Below are 24,375 nucleotides of genomic sequence, written 5' to 3' on the forward strand. Positions count from 1 at the left end.
ATGCTGAGAAAGCAGAACAGGACACACATCTGGCTGGTCATGATGAGTGGTATTTTATTATTTCATACATAAATGCATAATTTCTTAAATGCATCCCAACGGCCCACGACATTGACAGATAGAGAATGGCTTGCGATCATAATGGCATTTTGAAACAGCCACATTGGCTCAGATCCCAGTCACAGGGGCGACAAAACCCAGCTGAGGTCGAGGGCGTGTGTGCAAGTAGACAGGCTGTACACTTCAATCCTCAGCCTACCAATAAGAAAATCCAGGACGCCTTTCTACCATACCCACTTGCAGAGATCCCTCAGTACAGGATCATTTCAATGAATGATTGAGTGATGATTTAGTCAGTACAATGATTCAACGCAATATATAATGAGTGCTATGCACCCACCTAAAAAGGCATGACGCATATTTTGCCAGTTGTGCTGGGCAAGGCTCAATTTGTCTATAAATCTTGTAATGTCCATTCTATGTTGCAATTGTTGAAAAGGGTCAAGCAGATATGTGTGTGGGAGAAGCCAAAACTTTGTCCAGCTTGAATGCAGTCCCTGTTAAGTGTGACAGACCCGAATGTGACAAACGCTTAGGAGAGAGAGGGAGAAGACACACATGCAGATGGCTGGATGATACGGAACGATAGACAGAGAACAGGACAGTGACCCAAACCAGAAAGATGAACAGTTTGTGGACCAAACCGTTAACTTTAACCATTTCTTGTCCTGAACAGAACCAAAAACAAGTTAGTAAAGTGCTACCACAACAGCCCTGAAGAATAAAAAGGGTCTACGAGCCGTTTAACTTCCTTCCAGTTAAATGGACGAGATTACCCTGGGATACAGGATACAGAACTACTATCCACTGCATGGATGACAGAAGCGTGCCTGTCGCATGCACGGTTGAACTCTTGAACACCGACCCATCCCAAAGACTACTGCCCCTTCACTATAGTGCTCATGGATTCTACCTTTCTTTTCCCCTGCTCTCTCCATCACCCCTTTATGTGGTCATCTCCACCTCCCTTCCTCGCCATCCACAGGCAGACCCTACTCATTAGTTTTCCCCCAGCTTGAGCCGGGCAAACTCGTTGGCCATCTGCAGCGCCTCCTGCACACAGAGCGTGTTCCTTCCCGTGGCCTGGGCGGACATGTCCTTCCCACCACCTTTGCCGTCCAGCAGGGGGCAGAGCTCCTGGACCCACTCGCTGGCCTTCAGGCCGAGGCTGGCCACTTTCTGGGGAAGAGAGAGGACAGATGGTGGGGAAGGGAACCATGACATGCATCCACTGCCTGGACATAAGGCCATCATTCAACTTGCACTATGTGACTTTTTTAGTGTGACTGCAGCAGCCAGAACTTATCGAGCTTAAGTTGTATGCAAATAATTCCCCCCCCCCCCCCCGATGTCTCAATCGCCCCGGGGGGTTTTCCTTCTCTATAAAACTGATCTCATCTGTGGAGAAAAGGAGACGGCTGCAGTGACAACGGTAGACGGAGAATGAGTCAAATCGCCCCTGCCGTACGTGTCACAGTGGTGGTGGTGTTTCAGCAGTGGTACCTGTGGGACTTGGCAGAGGCAGATGATCTTGCCTGCGTCGGGGTCCACGGTGAACAGCATGGCGGCGGTCTCCGGGGAGTGGGTCTTCAGCAGCTTCAGAGACTCGTTCAGCGCCTGGTGGTGGTGGTGGGGAGGATTGTCAGAGGGAGGGAGTTGTGTGGCAAATGAAGGAGACAGAAGCCAGAGAGAGCACAAGCAATACGTCAAGGTCAGTGGTAATGAAAACTGCAACTTTATTCATCTCCATGGCGACAACACAGTGAGTCAATCCGTTCTCTGTTGGAGAAAGAGGAGAGAAAGCTGGAGAATGTAAATAGTATGAATAATTTAGACAGAAAAACGCACTTTAACGCAGATAGATTCTGATAGGCTGAATGTGGACTGCAAATGGTATTATAATATAAAGACCTGATTAATGGTTAGCAGACATAGTGCTAATAGACATAAGTCATAAGGCATTAAAGCCTCCACCTGGGGACAATAGCCACAGTAAATTCTCAATGGGAAAAATCATTAGGGATTCATCTCATCATCCCCACATACCCTTTACAGCAGGTGATCTAATACCAATACTTCTGGAAAATTCTGAAATAGTAAACAGCAAATCAGTAAACAGCTGTGTAAGGCAGGCCCGAATATCATTACAAGCTTTGAATAGTTAGGTTTTCCGAAACTACAACAAATCCTTTTATAAAAAAAAGTACATTGATAGTGCCTGAGTCAGAGCCGGCCCTGCAGAATCACGTTTAAATCAACTGATCAATTTTCCTTTTCATTCTACAGTGTTCTTTTAATAATGTAACAAGCAAAACTACAATATCACAATATCCCAAATGCATTCTTCCACACCCAAGATAATTCAGCCATCACACTCATCACACAATAGAATGGGTAAACCACTCCAATGCCTTCCTGATTACTTATTGTCTGAATATGTAATTCCAATTACTGGCTGTAATACAGTCAGAACAGGGCTGTAGACATCTGTAATTGTATTAAGGTCCTGCTGGTCCAACAGGCAGTAAAGATAAACCATTTGCAACAAACAATACCAATCAAAAAGGAGATTGATGTCAACTTAAAAGAAGATGTCAAAGTTATTACATAATTTTTTGGTTAGTAGTTGAAGTTGAGTTATATGCCTTTCTAACCACCTCCAGTGTGCGGTAGGCTACGGGTCCAACATGGGGAACAGCTATATGGTTCAAAAGGCCATGGTGTGCATTTCATTTGTTTTTGTTCTGCGGTTTTGTCAAAATTCTCCGCACAACCCCTATGGTCAGACATGCTGAATACGGAGGTCAAAGTGTTAACATCTCTCTGTAGGCCGACTAGCCAGAGTTTCAGCCTTTCAGGGCAGGAGAACAGTAACCCATGGAAAGTTGTTCTGGAGTTAGGTTTCATTTTATTCCCCTAGCTGGGGACTGCACACTCAACCATTATTTGGGAGACAGCGTAAATGATTCTTGTAAGGAGTGAAATCCAACGTCAGGTTCTCCAACAAGAATGCCCCAGCCCAACACTGTGCAGTTCGAGTGCGGAGGTTTACCAGTGAGGGAATGAAAATAGTTTGAAATTGAACATTACTATTGATTCAAGGATTGTATGTTTTCAATAAAACATACAGAGAAATGTATGAATATATCCTGAACTACCAATTTTGAAAAACTAGTACAACTTGCCCGATGTACTTATATTATAGCCCAGCTGGCTCGTGATGGGAAGAAGCCAAATAAATACTGAATATAAAACAATGTTGCCAGACTTAATACAAGCCTGTGGGTCCAAAACAGCAAAACAATCCATTAAATGTGTCCCATAAAAAGTGCTGCATTTGTGCCGTGGTATGGGGCCCAATTAATGTCTTGTTAAACTAAGAAAAATGAGAGCTCAGCTTTGTCCTGGAACAGAACACCAGGAGTCGGAACTCAAAGACCTATGGTGACTCACCTTGGCAGAGGCCCCGCTCTCCATCTCCAGGACCAGCAGTGGTTGGTTAGGGTGGCTGTCAATCATCTCCTTGGTCTTGTCCAGCACTCTCTTCTGGACGTCAGCCTTGCTGGCACGATCCAGGTCGTCCATGGTCTTCTTCAGTCCCTTGAGTCCTTCCCTCATCTCGTCCTTCTGCCACTGGGAGATCACTGCAGTGCCCAGAGCCTGAGAACAGAGACACAAACATCCGAGGTCAATGATGAGTATCAGGACTGGTGTCGATGGGCTGGTCATTACTGCGGCCCATCAACGTATATCCTCACCTCTACAACATCACACAGAAATATAAAAAAGGGTATGCAGGCTTAAAACAGAACAATACATTGTAGACATGAATGGTTTCCCATTATCATACGATCTTCCAGGAAATGTTTCTCACTGTGCAGATAAGCCCCCACTGTGTTTAATAAACTGTACCCTTTTGAGAGTGAATACGTGCAAGCCTCAAGAGGCCATTCTGGACAACTTATCGTGTGCCTTTCAAAATATGCATCTCCAAATAAGCCAATATAGAAGCTTTACAAGAAGAACTACAATACAATTCATGTTTCGCACCACCCAGGCCATACCTCTGTCATGTCTGCGATCTCCTTCTGCACGTCCTTGTTGGGGGCAGTCTGGGCCTTCACGGTGTCTCCCAGGGCTGACAGGGACTGATGCAGAGCATCGGCCTTCCTCTGGGCCTGGAGGTCAGACAACATGGGAGGGAACGGTGGACATAGAGAAGGGTGAAAAGGGGTAGGAGAAGGAGGGTTGTGGTGGATCGACAGGAAATCAGCATTCTTAACCCAGGTGTTCTTCAAAGTAGAAGCATCTACATCTTGAGATGTATGGGGGAAAAGACGCATGGCAGTAGCTAAAGATCCATGGACAGAGGCGTCTTACTCAGTGGCAAGGCCACAGATGGAGCAGGCAGAACAGGAGCACTTTTAAAGTTATCACTCCGAATGTTCCACTCGACTGCACTACCTTCCCCGTGCATACACACGTAGGAGGAGCAGCGTCCTCAGGCACACGGGCGACTGATTGTGCAAGAGTGTGTTGGGCGTGCTGGTGTCCTGACCTTGTGGGCCTCGGTGCCGGTCACCCCCACGATGCGGCGGATGCCCTTAGCGATGGCCTCCTCAGAGACGATGACGAAAGGAGCGGCGTGGGCAGAGTTTAGAAGGTGACTAGAGAGACAGAGAGACAGAGAGAGAGAGATATTCATGTTACACTTGAGAAGATCCCATCCCCCACCCCTCCACAGGGAAGGAACGAGTGTGTGTGAGTGAGTGAATAGGTCAGAGATAAGGAGTAGATAAAGAGAAAGCGTGTCAGCATAAAAGAGTCTGAGTGAGACAGGAGATAAAGGAGGGCTGCTATAGAACTCTCTCTTGATTTGCTTTCTGCCAGGGCTCCTCACTCTCAGTTCATATCCACATGGGGAGGAGGAAATAAATTGGTTGACAGGAGTTAACAGACAGGAGACAGGGGCTGTCCGGTGCATTGTCTCATTCACACTGGTTATTTGTATTGACAGATGTACACCTGAGCAGTAGTGGTCTGAAGAGGCAGACAACCAAGATGTATCCATTACAATTACAATACCGCCAAATATTCCCTTAAGTCATTACCCTCTATTGCACAAAGCACTCACCAAAATGTAAACACCTCTTGCAATCAGAACGAGGAAAGCTTTTAGACTCACGTTCCACCGCAGAACTCTATGGAGGTCAGGGAGCCGGCAGCACTGTTTGGGTCGGCCAGCAGGTCCTGCACGGGGATCCCGATGGAGACCACACGCACCGGGTCAGGGTAGGTCTCGTCGAATACGGCACGCAGACCCTGGATGGCCTTGGCTTCTGCCAACGTGGCATTCATGGCATACACAGGCTGGAGGACAGACACACACACACACACACACACACACACACACTTCATTTTCTGGCCAGGAAACAATGTGGATGTAGAGGAAAATCACAATTCTACAGCATGTCCCTTTCAGAAAGTTGATATAAATAATACTCATTGGTTGGTAACTTTTAAAAACAGCCCAATACACCTCTGAAACTATCTAATACATAATTCATATATTCTGCCTTATGCAGCTGTAGAGCCACTCTCCAAACGTCAATCGTAGACCCCGAAGCAGGCAAGGTTACATCATTCATTCATGTTCTCGTTCAAAATGATTGCCACGTCTCGGCACCCTGGGGCAGGGTGGACGCGGGCGGCTACCTTTGCATCGCGGATCATGGCGCAGGCCATCTCCTCCGTGCGGCGGACCTCCCCGGTGCTCAGGGCGCCCTTGGCGGTGAAGTCGAAGCGGAGGCGGTCGGGGGCCACCAGGGACCCCCGCTGGTCAGCCTCGCCCAGGACCCCCCGCAGGGCAAAGTTCAGGATGTGTGTGGCGGTGTGGTTGCTCATGATGGGCCTGCGGCGCGCCTGATCGATAGAACATTAGGAAAGAAAAGTAAAAAAAAAATAAAATAAAATAAAAAAAAGGACATGGATGTTGGATGAAGATCCACAAACAGAACTGGAAAGAGTTCTCAATATTTTAACTCAACAGGCAATTGTGTGCACCTATGCATCCTCTTACCTCATCTATGTGCATGGCGATGGTGTCTCCGACTTTCAGGGTTCCGTACACGGTCCCCACGTGCAGGACATAGCCTCCCCGGACCTGCGTGTTCTTCACTGTGAACTCCATCCTCTGGAGACGCAGGTGTAGACGAGCACTATTAGATGTTTTGCCATGACGTTGCAGATGTACCTTTCACTTGAGAAAGCGTTTGTTGGTTTACATTACATTACCCTTACATTAAAGCATTTCCAATAAATGGGTTAACCACTGCCTTATTGAGGAAGTAAGACATTTCATTTTCTTGTGGTTTCACTGAAAATAAAATATGAAATGGCTTCCTCATCAAAGGCCAATATTTAAGCGCCCATAGACGTCTGGGATCAGGCGACGCTTTACCCGACTCAAGAGTTTGATGCATCCCAGCGGGGAATGTTTTAGAGCCAGTATGTGTTGAAGCTTTAAGAGAGGAAGGAAACACGCCTACATCTTCGGTGTCGTCGTCGCCCCGGAGCATGTAGCCCTCGTCGAAGCTCTGCCCACCCTGCTCGGCGTAGAAGGACGTCCGGTCCAGCACCACGCCACACTGCTGGCCTGTGGTCACCTCCTGGCAGAAGGCCCGGTCACGCCGCAGGGCCAGCACCGTGGCACTGAGCTGCTGGAACACTGGCCGGCACAGGAGGTCGGGGTCACGTGGGTTGAACTGAACCACAGTTTGTCGATACATACACACTTGGTCATGAGTATTCTACGCGTAATAGGGCTGCAAGAACCGATTTCGGCAGTCGAATATTTACAATGAGTAAGCCTGTGTATAGAGTGTATAGGTAGTAGTAAATATTAGGGGTGCACGATAATTATCGGGCCGATGACAGAACTTATTACATCGTTCCGATAAGTCGGATATCATTCATCAACGAATAGCCCCGATAACATAGCCTATATCATTTCAGTGCACCGCTCCCACTAACGCTAAATGAAAGGTATTATCGTAACCCTAAAAGTACACATCATACAATCAATTACAATACATGAGTTCACAGCAGCACACGTATATAGAAAATGTTTATTTTTATTATGTTACACCTTTCCTGCTGTCAGCTCCCAGACCGTAGTCGAGAGCACAGGGGAGACGTCAATGTTCTCTCGGAGGTAACACCCTTCCCTTTGACCGGCAGTGGGTCTGCTTATAGGTCGGAATATGGTCGGAATGAAGCGGCCGCCGATTATTGAAAGGCTGTGTACTTTATTCTTAGTTTCACTAACTTTACAGTACACGTTTGCACAGACTCAACCAGACTCGTTCATTACTTCACTAAACTGACACACGCTACCGCTCGCTCTTCTCGCTCGTCCACTCACACACCCACTGCCATTCTCGTGCACACACATGCGCTAACTCTTGTAACACTTATTATTGACAACAGTTAGCTGAACATTATAGGGTCCCGGCCTTCAACTCCCTGTTTTCTCAGTTAAACACAGAAATCAACTACATTTGTCCCAGTGTTTGTTAGATGTGAAATGAAGCAAAAAAATATGCTCTTTCTCCGGTAATGCAGCCGTTTACGACGCCTTTCTCATTCGTCATTTCTTCTATTTGTCTGTAACTCATGCTCCAATCTTTCATCGATCGATACGGATGTTGTGGATGCAATGGAATATATGATGCATCGCTGCAGCAACATTTTAAATGATCGCGATGAGTTCTGCCTATTCTGCCTCCGTTGCTGCGGTCAGACCAAAACACACCTGAGTGACAGGGGCTGTCGTGGACCCTATGTCATATCCCACTCCCCTAAACCCCCCGTTGATTTTACTTATGTCTGAGCAACAATGTCATGATCTTAGGTCATGATCATATATATTTATATGTGTGTGTGTTATCGGTTATCGGTATCGGCCTTTAGGAGCTGAAAGTTATCAGTTTAAAAAAAAGTTATTGTGTATCCCTAGTAAATATGAATAATGGGATAAATTTGAGCATTCACATTTTTTATATAATTTGAATATTACAAATAATAAGGAATGGAATTTGACTGGGATTATAGAGGAAGACTGACAGCTCTAATGAGTGTATTATTTAATTTGTATTTTGGGTATAGCATACATATTGTGAGAGAGTCTAACACCAAGTACTGTGCGTATAACATAGATGTGAGGAATGATTAATTGAAAGTGAGTTTCAGTACATGCATCTTACCATACTTTCCTTGGTCGTCTGAGGAATACTTGTATTTGGGGCCATCGTCCGTGGCAGGTACATTTTTGGTCCTCAGCTCCTCAATGGCGTAGATGTCCAACATGATGTGGTCTGCATCGCCTGCACCCTTGCCCTGGGACTTCAACTGGCAGAGGAACACACACACACACACACACACACACACACACACACACACACACACACACACACACACACACACACACACACACACACACACACACACACACACACACACACACACACACACACACACACACGTTAACATTGCTGTGCATGCATCTACCATTTGATTCCGCTTATCTCATCACCTCTGCAGGCTTCTCAAAAAGGTTTCCTCAGGTTGACTGCTTTTAATGAGAGTTGTCTTTAGACAGCTTGTTCCTCAGTATTTGATTGTGTCACTATATATCAGTATTCCTATTGAGGCAAATCACTGCCAAAATGTTTTGAATTTAAAAGCTTTTGTATTCGAGATGTAAACGCAATTTAATTCAAAACATATGATTTTTTATATTTTTTTTATATAATATGTTTATTTATATATTTATATGGCAGTTAATTTTAAACCATTTAAAAAAACAAGATTTCAAATAGAACATTTTTAGGGTCACTAATTCAGATACAAAAATTTAAGTTACAGATATTCAAAATACGATATTCATGACTTATATTCAAGTGGTCAAGATACAGACCAGAAAATCCAAACCATAAAAATTCCAGTATAATTCAAGTAGCAGAGCATTCCAATAACATGCCCAACCATTCAAGTCTGAATGTAATCGAACCGACTGCTGTCACCATAGCGGTTATGTTGTGTTTTGAGGGGCTTTAAAACCCTGAAGACCCCTGTGCTTTCCGAGGTCAGAGTTCGAATAACTGACACATTGACAGACTTTTGTATCCGAATTAGTGAAAATTATAAAAAGTATATTTGAAGTCGTGTTTTTGAAATGCTTCAACTTGAAATGCCAAAAAGGTAAATTCAAAACCAAGTAATTAAGATGACCTTTTGTTGAAGAAATAATATTTAAATGTAATGAATTCAATGGTACACCCCCTTGCTGCACCCCCATTCCCATATACAATATTCAGTGGCTTTTAATATTCAAAAATGATGGCAGTGATTTGCTTCCATATATTATTTTACAAATCTCATTCTGCAGCCTTTGATGCCAACAGGAAATAATTATTTTGATGGCTAATCAAAGGGGGTGCAGTAAACACCATCGGAAAGTCTTCAGAATAGAACAAACATGGATCGTTAACATAGATTAATGAGGCTTAAATGCTTGGTGCAAACAAACAACCTGTATAATCCCTCTGTGGTCTTCTAGCATTACACAGAGACAGTCAAAACAAAGTTTGCAGGCAATTGCAGGTGCTCTGTAACTGCAGATGCACACATAGCGACTCCAAGTGCACGGCCAGAGAACGCTGACTCAGGGGGAAAGCGTGTGTGCCGGAGACAGACTGAATTATTCTTCTGGTTCAGGTTTCCTAAACTGAACAGCCACGGTCAACATTTATATGTCTTTTTTTGTCATGGAATGGAATATGGAGGCTTTGGGTGTTTCATCGCGTGCTCTTCTCACCTCGCCGCGTGCCCTCAGTTTTAAGCCCTTCCCTTTCACTAATGGGACAATGACGTTGAGTTGCCCATCATCTTTTGTTCAGTTCTCTTTCTGCGGCCATCTCTTCACCTTGGCCTTTAGCCTCCTCCCCCACTCCCCTCTCGGCCCCTCTCACCTGGGCCGCCTTCTTCTCTTCTTCAAAGGAGGCCAGGTCGATGACCATGCCCCTCTCCTCAGCGATAAGCACAGTCAGGTCCAGGGGGAAGCCATAGGTGTCGTACAGGAGCCATGCTGTGTCACCTGGGCAGGTACAAGTTTTGTTTCAGCATTTCATTAAAATGGCAGGAAAATGGTATGTTCAGAAGGTAGAAGGATGAGTTGGTGCCTGTGTGTTTACACCAATTCATAAATCAACTTGTAATATTTCCGTGGCAGCATTAATTGATGTTGGGGCAGCTGGCAAGAATTTGCATTGTAAACACAAAACACCTGGCTTAAACTGCAGAAACACAGAATACCAATGACAGATGCAAGAAGTATAAATGAGACTTTACCTGGAATGGTTTTGCTGTCTCCCAAGCTCTGGATCTTCCTATCCAGGATGCGGCGCCCCCTGGTGAGCGTTTTCAGGAACTGCGCCTCCTCCTCGTTGATGATGTCCTTTACCATGTCTGGGTCTTTCTTCAGCTCAGGGAAGGCATCGCCCTGCACAAGTGGTTAATAGAGAGTCAAGAACAGAGTGACTGTTCTAATTGGTCCACTTGTGCCCTGTGTAGTTAGACACCAATTAGGGTGTCAACATTTTGCATTGCTGTCTGAAATGTGACAAATGTGGTTACCCAAATTGTGCACTACTTAGTACCCATGATGCAATGTTTAAGAAGTGTTAAGTGATTTAAGCACTATATCCCATGATGCATAGCGGTTATCATTGTCATTGGATTCATCCAATTGAGATGGTCCGGCACATAGTTCTTCATATGATACAAAACACGTGTCTGCTTGTTTATGCAACCAATATATATGTCATGCAGATTGTTTTCCGGCGCATAATTAGTGCCCGAAATTGCCTATATACTTGTTCCCTAGATAAGGTTCACTATAGGGAACAGAGAATGATGGAACAAGTGAGTCAATTCAAGTACAGCCAATTTGAACATACAGCCTAGAGCTGGACAGACAAGACTAATCAACAAGCTGGAGCAGAGGGAGGGAGGACAGATCATCTCACCAGGGAGCTGACCACCACATCCACCAGGGTGGCGAAGAAGCCTCTCTGAGCACCCAGCTTCTCATGGGAGTAACGCACAGCACGCCTCAGGATTCTCCTCAACACGTAGCTGCAGCAACATGGAAGACAACGTTAATTGAACAGTTAAAAGGTCCCTGAATGATAGAGATGAATGATATTACAAAGTAGATAAGTATGCAAGTGGGAAATAGTAATTTATATATATTTGGTAACAAGAGGTTACCATTTTCATGTACAAGGCAACATGACGCTAAATATCCTAAATTATAAAGTAAGTTATTAGTTAGTATAAGTATAAAAGTTATTAACATCTCTACATATTTGCATATAAACTAGTTTTATTTATCTCGATTTCTCTCGGAAAATCAATTGGATGTACCACAACATTGTTTAAAACTGTTCCTGCTCACCCTCTCCCTGTGTTGTCGGGCCTCCCCCCGTCAGACAGGGCGATGGTGATGGTGCGGGCGTGGTCGGCCAGCACACGGTATGCCATGTCAATACCGTCCTCATCCTCAGACCCCACCTTGCCAGTGTAGGCTCTGGCCCCCGTACCCTGAAACACACATGAACCATTAACACGACATGTCCAAAATGTCCCTTATATGTTTCCCAATCCTCCAAAGGGTCCCTGGGCTGAAAAGTAGCCCAGATTTAAAATGCTAATGCATTTGTCAAAGGAGCTTGGATTTCTTTTGAGATGTTGTATAAACAGACCACCAGGATCATGCAGATCATACACTTTTATAAAATAAGGATCAAGAAAAGTGTGGCATAGCATACTTTATGAGTTACGCCACGTTTATACATGAAAAGACAATCATGACAATCACTGAATGAATAGTGATGGTTTGAAAAGAGATCATTTTGACTTTACAAAATCTGATTTTGGTCACTGAATAATCGTAGTAATACGATGCTGTAACTGACATGGTGTTTTTGTTTTTCTCATTTGTTATACCTTTATACATAGCTTCTACTGTTAGCCTAGCATGATTGATTAAATGGCTGTCGTCCGTGCTTCTGTACAGATTATTAATTGGTCCTTTTAACATCTGCATTTTGCACTTGCTGCCAAAGGTTGTATTTACCTTCTCAATGGCTTCAAAGTAGGGAACGAAGAGGTCAGTGTCATAGTTGGACATCTTGTTCTGCAGGACAGAGACCAGGCGCTCCAGACCCATACCGGTGTCAATGCTCTTCTTAGGCAGAGGCTTCAGCTCAGTCTCTGACTCTCTGGAGAAGGACAGAGACAGGCAAGACAGGCGTTAAAGCGTCGCTCACTGATTGAATACAAAGAATTTCCATAGTAATTAAGTTTCTCAAAGATTCGTCTCAGCCCTACTACTAACCTGTTGAACTGAATGAACACCAGGTTCCAGATCTCCAGGACGTTGGGGTCGTCCATATTGACCAGGTGGGAGGCGTCCCGGCCTCCGATGCGGTCGTAGTGGATCTCACTGCAGGGGCCGCAGGGGCCTGTGTCGCCCATCTCCCAGAAGTTGTCCTTCATGCTGCCGGGCAGGATCCGAGCCTCTTCAACACTGGCAGAGAGAGAAGGGACCGCATACGTTTAAAATAGTTTAAAAAACATCCTCATTACAGTTGGCTAGGGCATTGCTGTAATTATCAAAGTGGCCAAGATAATATGAGAAACTGATGAAAGCTTAAATGTCTGCAATAATGGATCATGCTAGTTATTGCATTGCTAGAGCTGTTGTTAAAGGACAATTCCGGTATTTTCAACATTGAGCGCCCTTCCTGGTTTGTCTAGGATAAAATAGCGTGGTTGACACCGAAATTTTGACTATTGGTCCTGTCTCGGGTATTTGGCTCATTTAGAATCACCCCTGCCTGCTTCAGAATGGCTGGCTATGGGCATTCACAAACCTGTCCTTAAAACAACTCTAAACGTTTGTTTTCAGAAATGTGCAACTCACCGAGTGGTTAGTGGTGTTCATTGATGTTCCAAATCAAGTATCGTAGTGAAATACAGTTACCGACTCAATAGGATTTATAAAATGCCAAATAAAACACGGGCTCAATGTTCAAAATACCGGAATTGTCCTTTAAGGAATCAATATATGGTCAGTATACAAAGTCTCATGTGAATGGCAATACAAATAAACAATCAGGCCAGTTGCTGTACTTGATCAAGGAAGCTGAAATGTATGTTGGCTTAATTAATATGTGTAAACTAGTGGCGTAGAAAAGCAAAGCAATCTATGTGTTTTGTTAGAAAAAAAAGCCCCGGTGTCAGAGACACAGTAGAAAACCAAGCAACACAGTCGGTCTCAAGAGGGATCTAGTGCAGGGAGTGCTCATGTCCCAGAGGTGTAATCCCACGATATTGTGCATCTTATTTAACCTCAGAGATGATGCAGACCTTTCCGTTCCTCCAAAAGGAAAAACAACTCTACTAATACAACCCACTGGCCTCCTGAGCATCCCTGCTAAGGGGATAGTGCAACATAGGTGTCAGCCATCTTGCATTTAGTGCCTCAAAACTTTGCTTACATCATTTATTTAAAATATTTTTACCTTTAATCTGCATGTACTAATTAGGTATACAAAACCCAACCGACGAAATATGTCCAAATGAGCCATAGTAGATAAGTATGGCTTCACAATGTTTAAATATGCCAGGGATAAGATTAATACCCAAGAGAACAATGGCAGTAATGTGATTCATAAAAGGTTTTTGGTATTCCATCTAACTGGGCTTACCCCAGGTCGATCCAGATCTGTTTGCACTCCAAGTCGGGCTCCAGGCCTGCCTCCTCACAGCCTCCAAAGTAAGTGACATACAGGCGTTCGAGGGGAATGCCCAACTCCTTGGTCAGGAGCTCCAGGGCCATTTTACAGGCCAGATTCTAAGGCAAGGAGAGATGAGCAGACACATCGAGTTAAGCAGAAATGTATAAATATAATATGATAAACGCACCTATACACAGCACATTAATAAAGTTGTCTGTGACTTTGCACTCCTGCACAGGATAAAGCCAAGTAGCTTTAAAGTACCCAGTCTAGGGAAATGGTATAAAGGACCTTCTTCAACCTCCTCTCATGCTGCGGGGGCAGAAAAACAGCACCAGTGACAAAATCCAAATAATGCATTTTACACATTACCTTAAAGTAGTCTCCAAAGGACCACGAGCCAAGCATCTCGAAGAAGGTGTGATGGTAGACGTCCTTGCCCACATCGTCCAGGTCGTTGTGTTTGCCTCCTGCGCGGATGCACTTCTGCGTGTTGGCAGCACGCCGGAGCCTGGCCATGGGGTGGGAAGGGTCGATAGTGTTGAGGAAGATGGGCTTGAACTAAGGAGGCATGGGCAGAAAATAGGGTAGGAGTTAGGGGTGTAAATATTAATCGTTTTGTATCGATTAATCGATTATACTGCCGACGATTCAATGCATTGATTCGTCGTTTTTACAGTGAATAGGCTAATTGCCATACTAGACCTGCACAGTAAGCACTAATATATATAATGTAAAAAATATTGAATTGTATTGAATCGTATAGTGGGGAATTCTGATTGAATCGTCATGAAGGCTCAGATTTACACCCCTAGTGGGATTATGGGTAGAGTGGGAGAATATTTAATGGTTTTGTGCCTCTAGACTTGAGTTCTCCGTAAGGTTCTAACAGGGCTAATGTTGACAGTGTCACTCAACGTTTTTAAACTGCCAAATATGCCCGTCTTAAGCCCAGCTTTTTCCCAGCAAGGTGCTTGGAAAAAGTTTACACGTTTACACTGACCAAGGTTATATAACGGCTTGATTTCGCACCCCAATTTACCCTCGCCCACACTGCACATATTGGGGGTTTAATTTAGTGTAAATGCGATTAGACGGCTTTGCGGTTCCAGGGGCGGGACTTGGGAAGAGGTGTTTTTTTTAAAGAAGGAAACAGCTGAGAGAGAGTGGGTTAACTGGTCGTCAAGACAACAGACAATATCAACATGAGTACTTCAAACTGGAAAGACGTTGAAATCCGCGAGCTGCTGACCATCATGGGCGAGAATGTGATGCAGTGGCATTTAACAAAGATGTTGAAAGATGGTGCGATCTACGAGAAAGCAGCAGAGCATTTTTCCTTACGAGGCTTTCGTCGGGATAAAAAACATGTGGTCACCAAAATAAAGAATATGTTGGCGTTTTTCGCATTTGTAATTAGTAGCCTACACTGAGATGTCGTCTACTCATTCATGCATAAAGTGGCTTGAAAAAAATATAATAAATAACATTCAGAGTACGCAATTTAGTCTAAAAAGGTCTTCTCTCTGTGCGTAGCCCCGCCTACTCCAATGAACCAAGAAAGCCGACTCCTTGACGAAGGCGGATTATACCCCCTCGGTTTTACACAGGCAAGACAGTCAAATTGCAGGGGGTGCCAAGCCGCGACCGTACCGGCTTGGCAGAATGTGACTGAATGTAAAGCTAGCAAAAATGTAGGATAAAATAACAAAACTATATTTCATATAATATAATAGTACCTCATGTTTCACCCTGACCTGTGTTTTATTTATGGAAACAGTGAATGAGCGGATGTAAGATTTCTCTGAAAGCGATGTTAAATATTCTTACATTGTTCAAGAGACTATCAAAATTATTACAAAGGAATCAAAACCACCCCCTTGAAGAGTGGGAAAAATGAAAACACCCTTGCTTGACTGTCAACAGAGCATCTCATGGTACCTGGTTCATGCCGGCGTTGGCGAACAGCAGAGTGGGGTCATCCATGGGGACCACGGCTGACGAGTGGACATACTGGTGCTCATGGCGACGGAAGAAGTCAATGAACTTCTCACGGATCTGAGCTGCACTCAACAAAGAGTCCATTCTAGACCGGCTTCCTGTACATGAACCAAGAACAAAAGACACACATGTAGCTTTAGGACCAACATTCTGTCTTGAATCATCATAGGTCTTCAACTATTTCATCTTTACAGCCAGATACATGCCATGTAGCCATAGAGCCTGAAACACAAGTTAAGCCAGCTGAATAAATCCTGGCAGGTGTCTGCCCGAGGGCAAAAAATACACACTGTGGATACAAAAAAACACGCATACACACAAATATTAAAGAAATGTTAATCAAGAAGTCCTCACAAGGCTTCATGAGGCTACATGATGAGATGATGTGGAAATTTTACTTTTATGCTTGCATGACATTTGAGAGCTGAAAATTGCTCTCAACCAATGCAACACCCAGTGCTGGGTGTTGCTTTTGCCAAAGGCAAGGAAACAAACACGCAGAGGAATAATCTGGGGCTGAAGAGGCAGTGGAACATATAATTAAAACCTTTTGGATGTTTCAGAAATACAAACCACCAACAATCTCTTAATTTCTTTGTCAAATCTCATAGGCCTTTGGTTAAACTCAAGTCCATTGCTATCAGTGAATAAGGTAAGTGATATAAGTGAATATGGAAGTATAATAGTGCCAAATGTCCTCAATGCAAAATGGCATGTTGAATTATGTGAATTGAATAAAAACCATCGCAAAAACACTGCTTGAATTTTTCCACATTGCAATTTGATGCTTGAATTGTTCTGTTGTTGAATTTGGTTGCAAAATACCATCTTAATATTTCGGCAGGCCATAGTCAATCTGGTTTAAATTGAGTCTTAACATTCACTATCCAGGTATCACGGGTAGAGCAATGGATTGCAGATACATTATTGTTACCGATGGCAACAGTTGTTCCGAGCAACAGATAGATGAGCAACGTTCGCTACAGTCCACTGGTTAGGCTAGTAGACTGATCCAGCACACATCTAGGTGTGCTGGATAGATCAAAAGGGCTTGTAACGGCTAATCACACTCACACCTGGTGGTATAATATGTCACCTTTAACAACCAAATTCCACCAAAAATTCACGTAATTCAACTTTTTGCTTTGAGGACATTTGGCCCCATTATAATTCCATAACTTCCATAACGAATGTAAACGTGTTGTGGCTTGTGCAAACAAATGACACACCAAGAGCTTTCTTCCCACAACCCTTCGTTCCTTATGAGCCCTGCAATTACATTGGTATTCAGTCCAAGCAATAGAGCGCAACAGTGACCGCCACCTTTCTTAACAGCTCTGGTTCCGGAAGTCAATTTTCCATTCATTTTCTCCATTGACTTTTCGTTATATAAAGAGTTTTAAGCCTGGAACCAAGCCAATCTTTCGTCAAGGTACTCGTGACAATAAAACGTTTAATTTGTGGCAAAGGTGTAAGACTGTGTACATTATTTTGCGAAAGAGTGGAGGAACTACTCATCGCATAAGTTAACACCCAATAGGAAGGAACTACTCATCGCATAAGTTAACACCCAATAGTAATAGCGCCCAATAGCGCGTTTCATGCATCTTATAAGCTTTGTCATTATTATATTGTTAATACAAGTTGTGTCATATAGTGTGTGTGTGTGTGTGTGTGTGTGTGTGTGTGTGTGTGTGTGTGTGTGTGTGTGTGTGTGTGTGTGTGTGTGTGTGTGTGTGTGTGTGTGTGTGTGTGTGTGTGTGTGTTATAGTGTAGAGCATTGTCAATGACATGGTACGTTCCTTCGTTCCCGACTGCAATAACCTCATAATAGTTACCTGTGTGAATTCAGTCTGTATGCCAGTTATGCATTCATTCAACATTATGTTCGAGTTCAGTTCAGCAGTCATCAAGACTTGACTTTCGCAGGTGCGGGTAAACGTTTCCATGGTAACAGCGAGCTCCACCAATCAAAGACATGGGGTTACACTTTAGGAATGTGGGTAGTGTAGTGTTTTCAAAGGAAATCACAAATAAAACATGTTTTTCTAAAATCTAGATGTTACTTCTTTAGCTTGTTCTACAGGAGCATGTTTTGTACCATTGTTTCACAATATAACAGTGTGTTGTAAGTATACCATGGATGGTTACAACATAATGGCTTTTAAACAAAACCTCCATGGAGAAAATGAATGGGAGTTTTGCTTCCAGAACCACGCCACGCTATAGGAACATACCAACCAGCCCAGAGTGAACCAAACTAAAGGAATAGTATAATTTGAACCTCTAACTTGTCAACATATCATTGATTCATCAGCACGATTCCCTGCTCCTTATACCGCATCATGAGTGATAACTTCCCTCAGGCGTTCCTAATGTAGATTTCCTTAAGTCAATTTTAACAAGACTCTTTCTGTATTGTACAGCACCAATTCCCAAGGATGTACAAATTGAATGACATATTTAAAATAATCAACCCTTGATATTGCTGCTTGATCAATGATTTCCCTACCAAGCCGGGATAATGCTGTCCTGTTCAGTAACCAACCAGGTCACTGGCTATTTACGCAACGTGAATGCTAAACTGAGTCCAATACTAGTTGTAGTAGCCTACTAGTTGTTGTAGTGGTAGCAGTCGAGCCCCTACATGTCTGGAACCATTTTCAAAGCAAAGAGGTGAAAAACAGTCCCGTGTCCCTCTGGTAACAACAAAACCACCCGAGTGGCAACCTCTGGAAAAGTGATGGTGCCCTGGGAATGCCTTCCTTCAAAGTGTTACATGTTGTTGAACAGGTAACAAGTGCAGGTACCAGTGCACTAACAGGTTAAAGGTGCATTATTGCATTGACAACCCTTAAGTTGTCATAATATAAATTACACCGTGACAGATACAAGGAGAGGACCAATGATCTTAAATGTAATCAAACACTTGCATTTTAATTTAAAAAAAAATAATTTTATATATATATTTTAATTATTATTGAAGTGCTCGTTACAGGTATAACAGCCAACCGGATTGTTAACCGTGGCAATCGTATAATAACCTTACATCAATGGCAGTCAAGTTAGCAATTGAATTAGCCGGTTAAGCTAGCCAGTCAGTCGGGTTATGTCTGCCTGCTGGAAAAAGCTATGTTAAACTACATGGCTAGTTGACAGGGCAGCATGTATTGGATAATGGCGCGATAATAGCGTGATATGCATTTTACAATGCTAATACTCACACAAGTTGATGTTCTTGTAGAATGGTGCAGTAACAGCTTCCAAACACCGCTTCAGCCACGCTGGTGAAGTGACAAGGAAAATGCAGAGAGGGAACACGCCTACATGCCCACCAGCCCTCGCTATTGGTGTAATTTCACCAGCATAGTGGTTAAACTTAACCTCTATTGGATACAACGCAACGTCAATCCAATTCCAGCCCGCCGCCTCGTATAGTCCCATAGCTTTGGCTGATGCAATGAAAAAGCCCGATCGATGACAATAAAAATTCACATTTTGTTCAGTAGATTATATCATAACATTGGAACATGAAACATGGAAATAATACTTTTATTAAACAATGTTTTCAGTATAAGCGAAGTCTCCAACTGTCCCCTATGGCTGATGCAAAGAGAATAGGTAATTGTTAAAGGAAAAACACACATTACTAGAGCTGTTTTATACGGTCTTGCTTTATATCAATGTTCTATGCATATATCATTTATATTTGAGATAATATATATTTTATCTATAATATAACGCATACTAGTACAAGTTACGCATTTGCAATCTAATTTTGCTTTGTGTTTTCAACCCATCCATTCGTTTTCGCTCGTCTGTAACTAAATCTAAACAATTGTGTTGAGTGAATTAATAAAGTACTACTATGCGTTAAGTTCAATACATTTGGCCGCAGGTGCTAAACCAGTCGGAACCGTTTTCGTGTATTATGTTTCAGTCGGGACATATTTTGAGGTAGAGCAACTGTAGTTGCTTTCCTCTACCACGCCGAGGAGAATAGATAGTCTTTAGTTTACCATGCCGACTGACACAAAAAGAGTACGAGGCCCTGAAGTGTCACAAAGTTTGTCTAGGTTTATCTGCAAACCAGAAACAACTTTGCCCTCAGATGGCACAAGAGCAGATGGTAGGAATCGTGATCAAGTGGATGTCCGACCTGTTTTTGTCCGTTGTGGACTTGTAAGCCAAGCGAAGGGCTCAGCATACATCGAGGCTGGAAACACGAAGCTGATTTGTTGTGTTTACGGCCCAAAGGAAACGGAGCGAAAGGATGAGACAGACATGAAATGCGGGAGGTATTGATAACATAACATATACAGCTATTACTTTAATCGTTTCTTTGTTGGGATGTAAGTATGTAATTTGTGTTGTAAGGGTGTCATAATAATGGGTCCCCACAGTAGTATGTTATGGCCTACTTTTCAAATAAATATTATTAATAATAATAATAATATTTAGTTATGTACTGGTTTAGAAATTAATCCTTCGACCTTTTTTTTTTCTTTGTACCATTAAAATGTTTTTTGCAGGTTGTTCGCCGACATGCGTTTTGCCCCATTCTCCTGCCCAGAAAGGGGCTCCTGGATCCAGGGTAGTCAGGAGAAGGACCTGTCCCTGATGGTACTGGAGAGTCTGCAGCCAGCTGTGTGCCTCCATAAGTACCCCCGTTCACAGATTGACGTCAATGTAATGGTCCTCGAGAACAACGGTTCAGCCTTGGCCCACGCCATCACGTGCGCATCCCTGGCCCTGGCAGACGCAGGGATTGAGATGTATGACCTGGTGCTCGGCTGCTCTATTCGACAAGATGGTGCCTCATACCTGATTGACCCTACTTTCCTGGAAGAGAGCGGCAGCTACTGGGCCAGTGGGGAGAACCAGGGAAGCCTGACGGTGTCTTTTCTCCCCAGCTTGAATCAGATTTCTGGCCTCCAGTCAGACGGAGAGATGGGTGAGGGAACTCTTACGGCAGGGGTGCGTACATGCATTGAGGGATGCTATAAACTCTACCCTGTGATCCAGCAAGCGCTGGTCAAGGCTGTGCGTGGGGCAGCCCCACCCCCTTCAGAGAGCTGAGGGGCAAACACAGTACTCTCCTGTTGTCCTCCGCTTCCAGTTTTGCTTAGACATTTTTTTGACAAATCTGTTTATTCAAATTGTATTTCATGTAGTTTCATTTCTGAACATTGTTTGTTTTTCTTTAACCAATATACTTACAATATTATCTGGCACTTCGATAGATGAAAAATAAAGTATGTTCTGTATGAAATGTCTGGCCATCAATACATAGCAACACCCACACTATCCCATATCCCATTATTGATTTGTATAAAACTAGGTTTTGAAAATTGGTTATCGTGTTTGACATGATCCCTATTTTATGCCAATCATACATGGTTCAGTAAGCGGTGCTTCTCTCGGGTCTCTATCCCAGTCAATAGTTTAAATGGACAAGTTTTGATTGATTAATTCCTTTACTTTTTTAATTATTTTTATTGCTGACCAAAATGAGTAACCACAACCAGTATGAATAGCACCTTGATATTCATGTAAATACTGATTTGTGTTGAAAGCCAATTTTCTAAATAACAAAATACATATAAAATAAAATGAACAATAGTTGTTCAATTGTCTGCTACACCTGGAAGGTGTAGCTGTAGAAGAATTGTTCAATATGAATGGTCTTTTATACCTTTTGGGGTAATTGTATAACAGCTCTTGTCATGGGCAACACAGTATGAATGGTAGCCATCGTTCATTTTCTTAATGACAAGCTACTTGACCAGCAGATGTCGCAAGCATACCGTGTCTAGGCCCCTTCCAGTGCTAGAGCATGTAATCAATGCAGTCAATCAGATGTGTAGTTTGTATCTAAATCACTGGAGTTGATATGTTGATCACTCACTGGAAAGGTCTTGTGTGCTTTTGTGGATGCTTATATCCCGGCTGTATGAACCACCTGTTGCACAAGACAGCTTTAATTAACAGCATGTTAAAGGAGAACGCCCAGGTAGACCCTCTGAAACAGCCTCTGAATCCACCTCCAAATCAGTCTGCCTCTCACACACACACACGCACACACACACACACACACACACTCTAAAAACCCAACCAGCATCTACTTACTGTTATGGCCATAATGCCCAGGAAGACATTAAACAGAAGCAGTTATTTCAATGAACACGTTTCACCACATGACAAAACCATTCACTTTTATCTTCATGTTTTATCAATTCTTCTTTTTCCTCCAATGCAAGAGTGCTTGGCAACTCTCCTATCTTCAAGATGGCTGGAGGTTGGTGGTTCCTTGTTTCCTTCTTGTTTGAGGTACAGATCAACAATGACATAGGCTGCTCCAGAGACTACATGGTAGGCATTTTCACCGACCTGCAAAAACATCTCTATTGACAAATGCATGTTGTACTTTCCTTCTTACACTTTTAATGAAGTCTTCTATCCTGGATATTTTATTCCACTTTTTTAGGTTTTTGATTCATTTATTCCCTTCATATTTTATTAATTTATTTGTCATTCATGTTTGTAAACTATATTTTTGAACTCATCCATTTTTGGTCCAACCAAGCCTTGAGATGAAGGAATGCCTGCTGTAATTGAAAAAGGGCAAAAGTAAAAAATTATATATATATACATATGTATGTATGTATGTATGTACAGTTGTGTGTGTGTGTGTGTGTGTGTGTGTGTGTGTGTGTGTGTATTTGAACAGTAAACATACTATACATGACAGAATTTAAATGTATTGCGGCATGATGACAAAACCTTTTGTAAAGCTTCTCTCTATACTTTCCACATTAATCTTGCCTACAATGACCTACACCATTTCATACACTGAATTTACTTATTCAGGCAAGACCTAACATTACAGGTAAGATAATAGTTATCTTTGCCTTCTCATGTGTTCTCCCACACAAACAAACAGATATGAACTAGGCTACCAGATATTCCCTAGGATAGTATTCTTCTCGAGGCTAACCTGCAAAAAGTAACCAGATAGGCAAGGGTTCTGGGAAGTTTAAACGAGGAGCAATGTAGAGGAAGCAAAGTAGCAACATAGGCAACCATAATCATTCCTTTCTCTCAATGTGCCTCACTAAGCAACCCATACACAAACAAACTTACCAACAAACTAACCATTCGACTAACTAACCAGCCAACTTACCTACCAACTGTGTGGATGTCAGATCTACGATTTGCCACTAGGTGGCGACATGAAACTAATACTCCATTGTACATACATTTTAAGTCAATTTTATTTGTAGGCCTATATAACAGTTACCGGCTTCAAAGGCATACATGTATGACAACCACTGACCAAATCGCCCCAATTGTGTTGGATTGCGGGCTGATGGGATTGTTGATTAAATTCCCTCTAAACGCGACATGAGCATGAAAAACGCCACGAGCAGACCTACTAAATATCCTATACAATCAGTGAACGAAGATTATGACAATAAAAAGCACATTTCTTGCGAGAAATATTAACATAACGCATTTAAATGCCGAAACAATCGTATTATTGCGTTTTCCACTGAGAATAAAAGGAATGTCAGCCATGTTTGGTTTTTAGCGATAGCATCGTCCATATTAGTAGGCTATATCGACCATTTCAACCACAATAGCAACGATAGAAAACGTTGTATTGTTACATTATACTACATTTTGGTGTGAGACTGGGTTGAATATAGGCGTGTCTGCACATCCAATGATGTTGCAGCTTTCCAAACCACACCCCAATTCTTCTTCCTATGGAATTTGCAAAAAAACAACGTTGACGATGCACTTTATATGTCCATGCGATGCACCCCAGGAATTATGGACCTGCAGAAAATTGTCTGTAACAATTTTTTATTTATTTTAGCCATGTCAAGCACCTAGCAGGGCTAAACAAACAACATACAACCTATGATATTTATTATACTAATTGAATGTTCATTCCCAATATACATTGAATAATGTCTACCTGACAAATAAAGACCTATTGTTTACCTATTGTGACCGTCATCCTCATTCATTTACTAAAACACTCTTTGGCATCTACAAAACAATCAAGTCACAGTGACTAACACAGCAGCTGCCCAACCCCCCCCCCCTCTCACTCTCACACACACTTTCACAGACACCCCCCCCCCCCACACACACACACACACACACACACACACACACACACACACACACACACACACACACATCATCATCATCATCACACACTTGCACACACTCTCTCTGTCACACATGCACAAACGCACACACACACACACACACACACACACACACACACACACACACACACACACACACACACACACACACACACACAGTCCTTGGCAAGTCGGCAGTATTCAATATCGACTGACATTCTCACAAGAAAGGGCTGCCACAGCAGTACAAGGTGGTGCCAAAGCAAGGACTGAATCCATCTTGCGAA

The 24,375-nt window shown here is 43.0% G+C and overlaps 2 protein-coding genes across 2 annotated transcripts; one reads left to right on the forward strand and one right to left on the reverse strand.

Moving 5' to 3' along the window:
- Positions 1-28: 28 nt before the first annotated feature.
- On the reverse strand, positions 29-19,258 carry aars1 (alanyl-tRNA synthetase 1). The gene is made up of 20 exons (XM_084476903.1): positions 19,151-19,258; positions 15,867-16,024; positions 14,298-14,486; positions 13,896-14,041; positions 12,521-12,712; positions 12,260-12,404; positions 11,579-11,724; positions 11,148-11,256; positions 10,471-10,621; positions 10,092-10,216; positions 8,325-8,469; positions 6,609-6,787; positions 6,140-6,253; positions 5,776-5,982; positions 5,246-5,430; positions 4,619-4,727; positions 4,125-4,238; positions 3,514-3,720; positions 1,564-1,677; positions 29-1,239 (listed from the first exon to the last, which is right to left on the reverse strand). The coding sequence occupies exons 2-20, from the start codon at positions 16,008-16,010 to the stop codon at positions 1,060-1,062; spliced, it is 2,901 nt and encodes a 966-aa protein (XP_084333029.1). The 5' UTR covers positions 16,011-16,024; positions 19,151-19,258; the 3' UTR covers positions 29-1,059.
- Positions 19,259-19,922: 664 nt separating this feature from the next.
- Positions 19,923-21,198, forward strand: exosc6 (exosome component 6). Its single transcript, XM_084477018.1, has 2 exons — positions 19,923-20,224; positions 20,459-21,198. Exons 1-2 carry the CDS (start codon positions 19,947-19,949, stop codon positions 21,003-21,005), a joined length of 825 nt encoding a protein of 274 aa, XP_084333144.1. The 5' UTR covers positions 19,923-19,946; the 3' UTR covers positions 21,006-21,198.
- Positions 21,199-24,375: the final 3,177 nt, after the last annotated feature.

Source organism: Micromesistius poutassou (assembly GCF_964030765.1).
Source record: "Micromesistius poutassou genome assembly, chromosome: 13".
NCBI classification, from domain to species: Eukaryota; Metazoa; Chordata; class Actinopteri; order Gadiformes; family Gadidae; genus Micromesistius; species Micromesistius poutassou.

Bases quoted from the DNA above. Each gene is read 5' to 3' on its own strand.
- aars1 (XM_084476903.1), bottom strand. From the start codon at position 16,010: ATGGACTCTTTGTTGAGTGCAGCTCAGATCCGTGAGAAGTTCATTGAC. The intron at 14,487-15,866 runs GTACCATGAGAT...ATGCCTCCTTAG, and splicing joins CCAACGCCGGCATGAACCAG to TTCAAGCCCATCTTCCTCAA. The intron at 14,042-14,297 runs GTAATGTGTAAA...TCCTTGCCTTAG, and splicing joins CCTTTGGAGACTACTTTAAG to AATCTGGCCTGTAAAATGGC.
- exosc6 (XM_084477018.1), top strand. From the start codon at position 19,947: ATGCCGACTGACACAAAAAGAGTACGAGGCCCTGAAGTGTCACAAAGT. The intron at 20,225-20,458 runs GTATTGATAACA...TGTTTTTTGCAG, and splicing joins ACAGACATGAAATGCGGGAG to GTTGTTCGCCGACATGCGTT.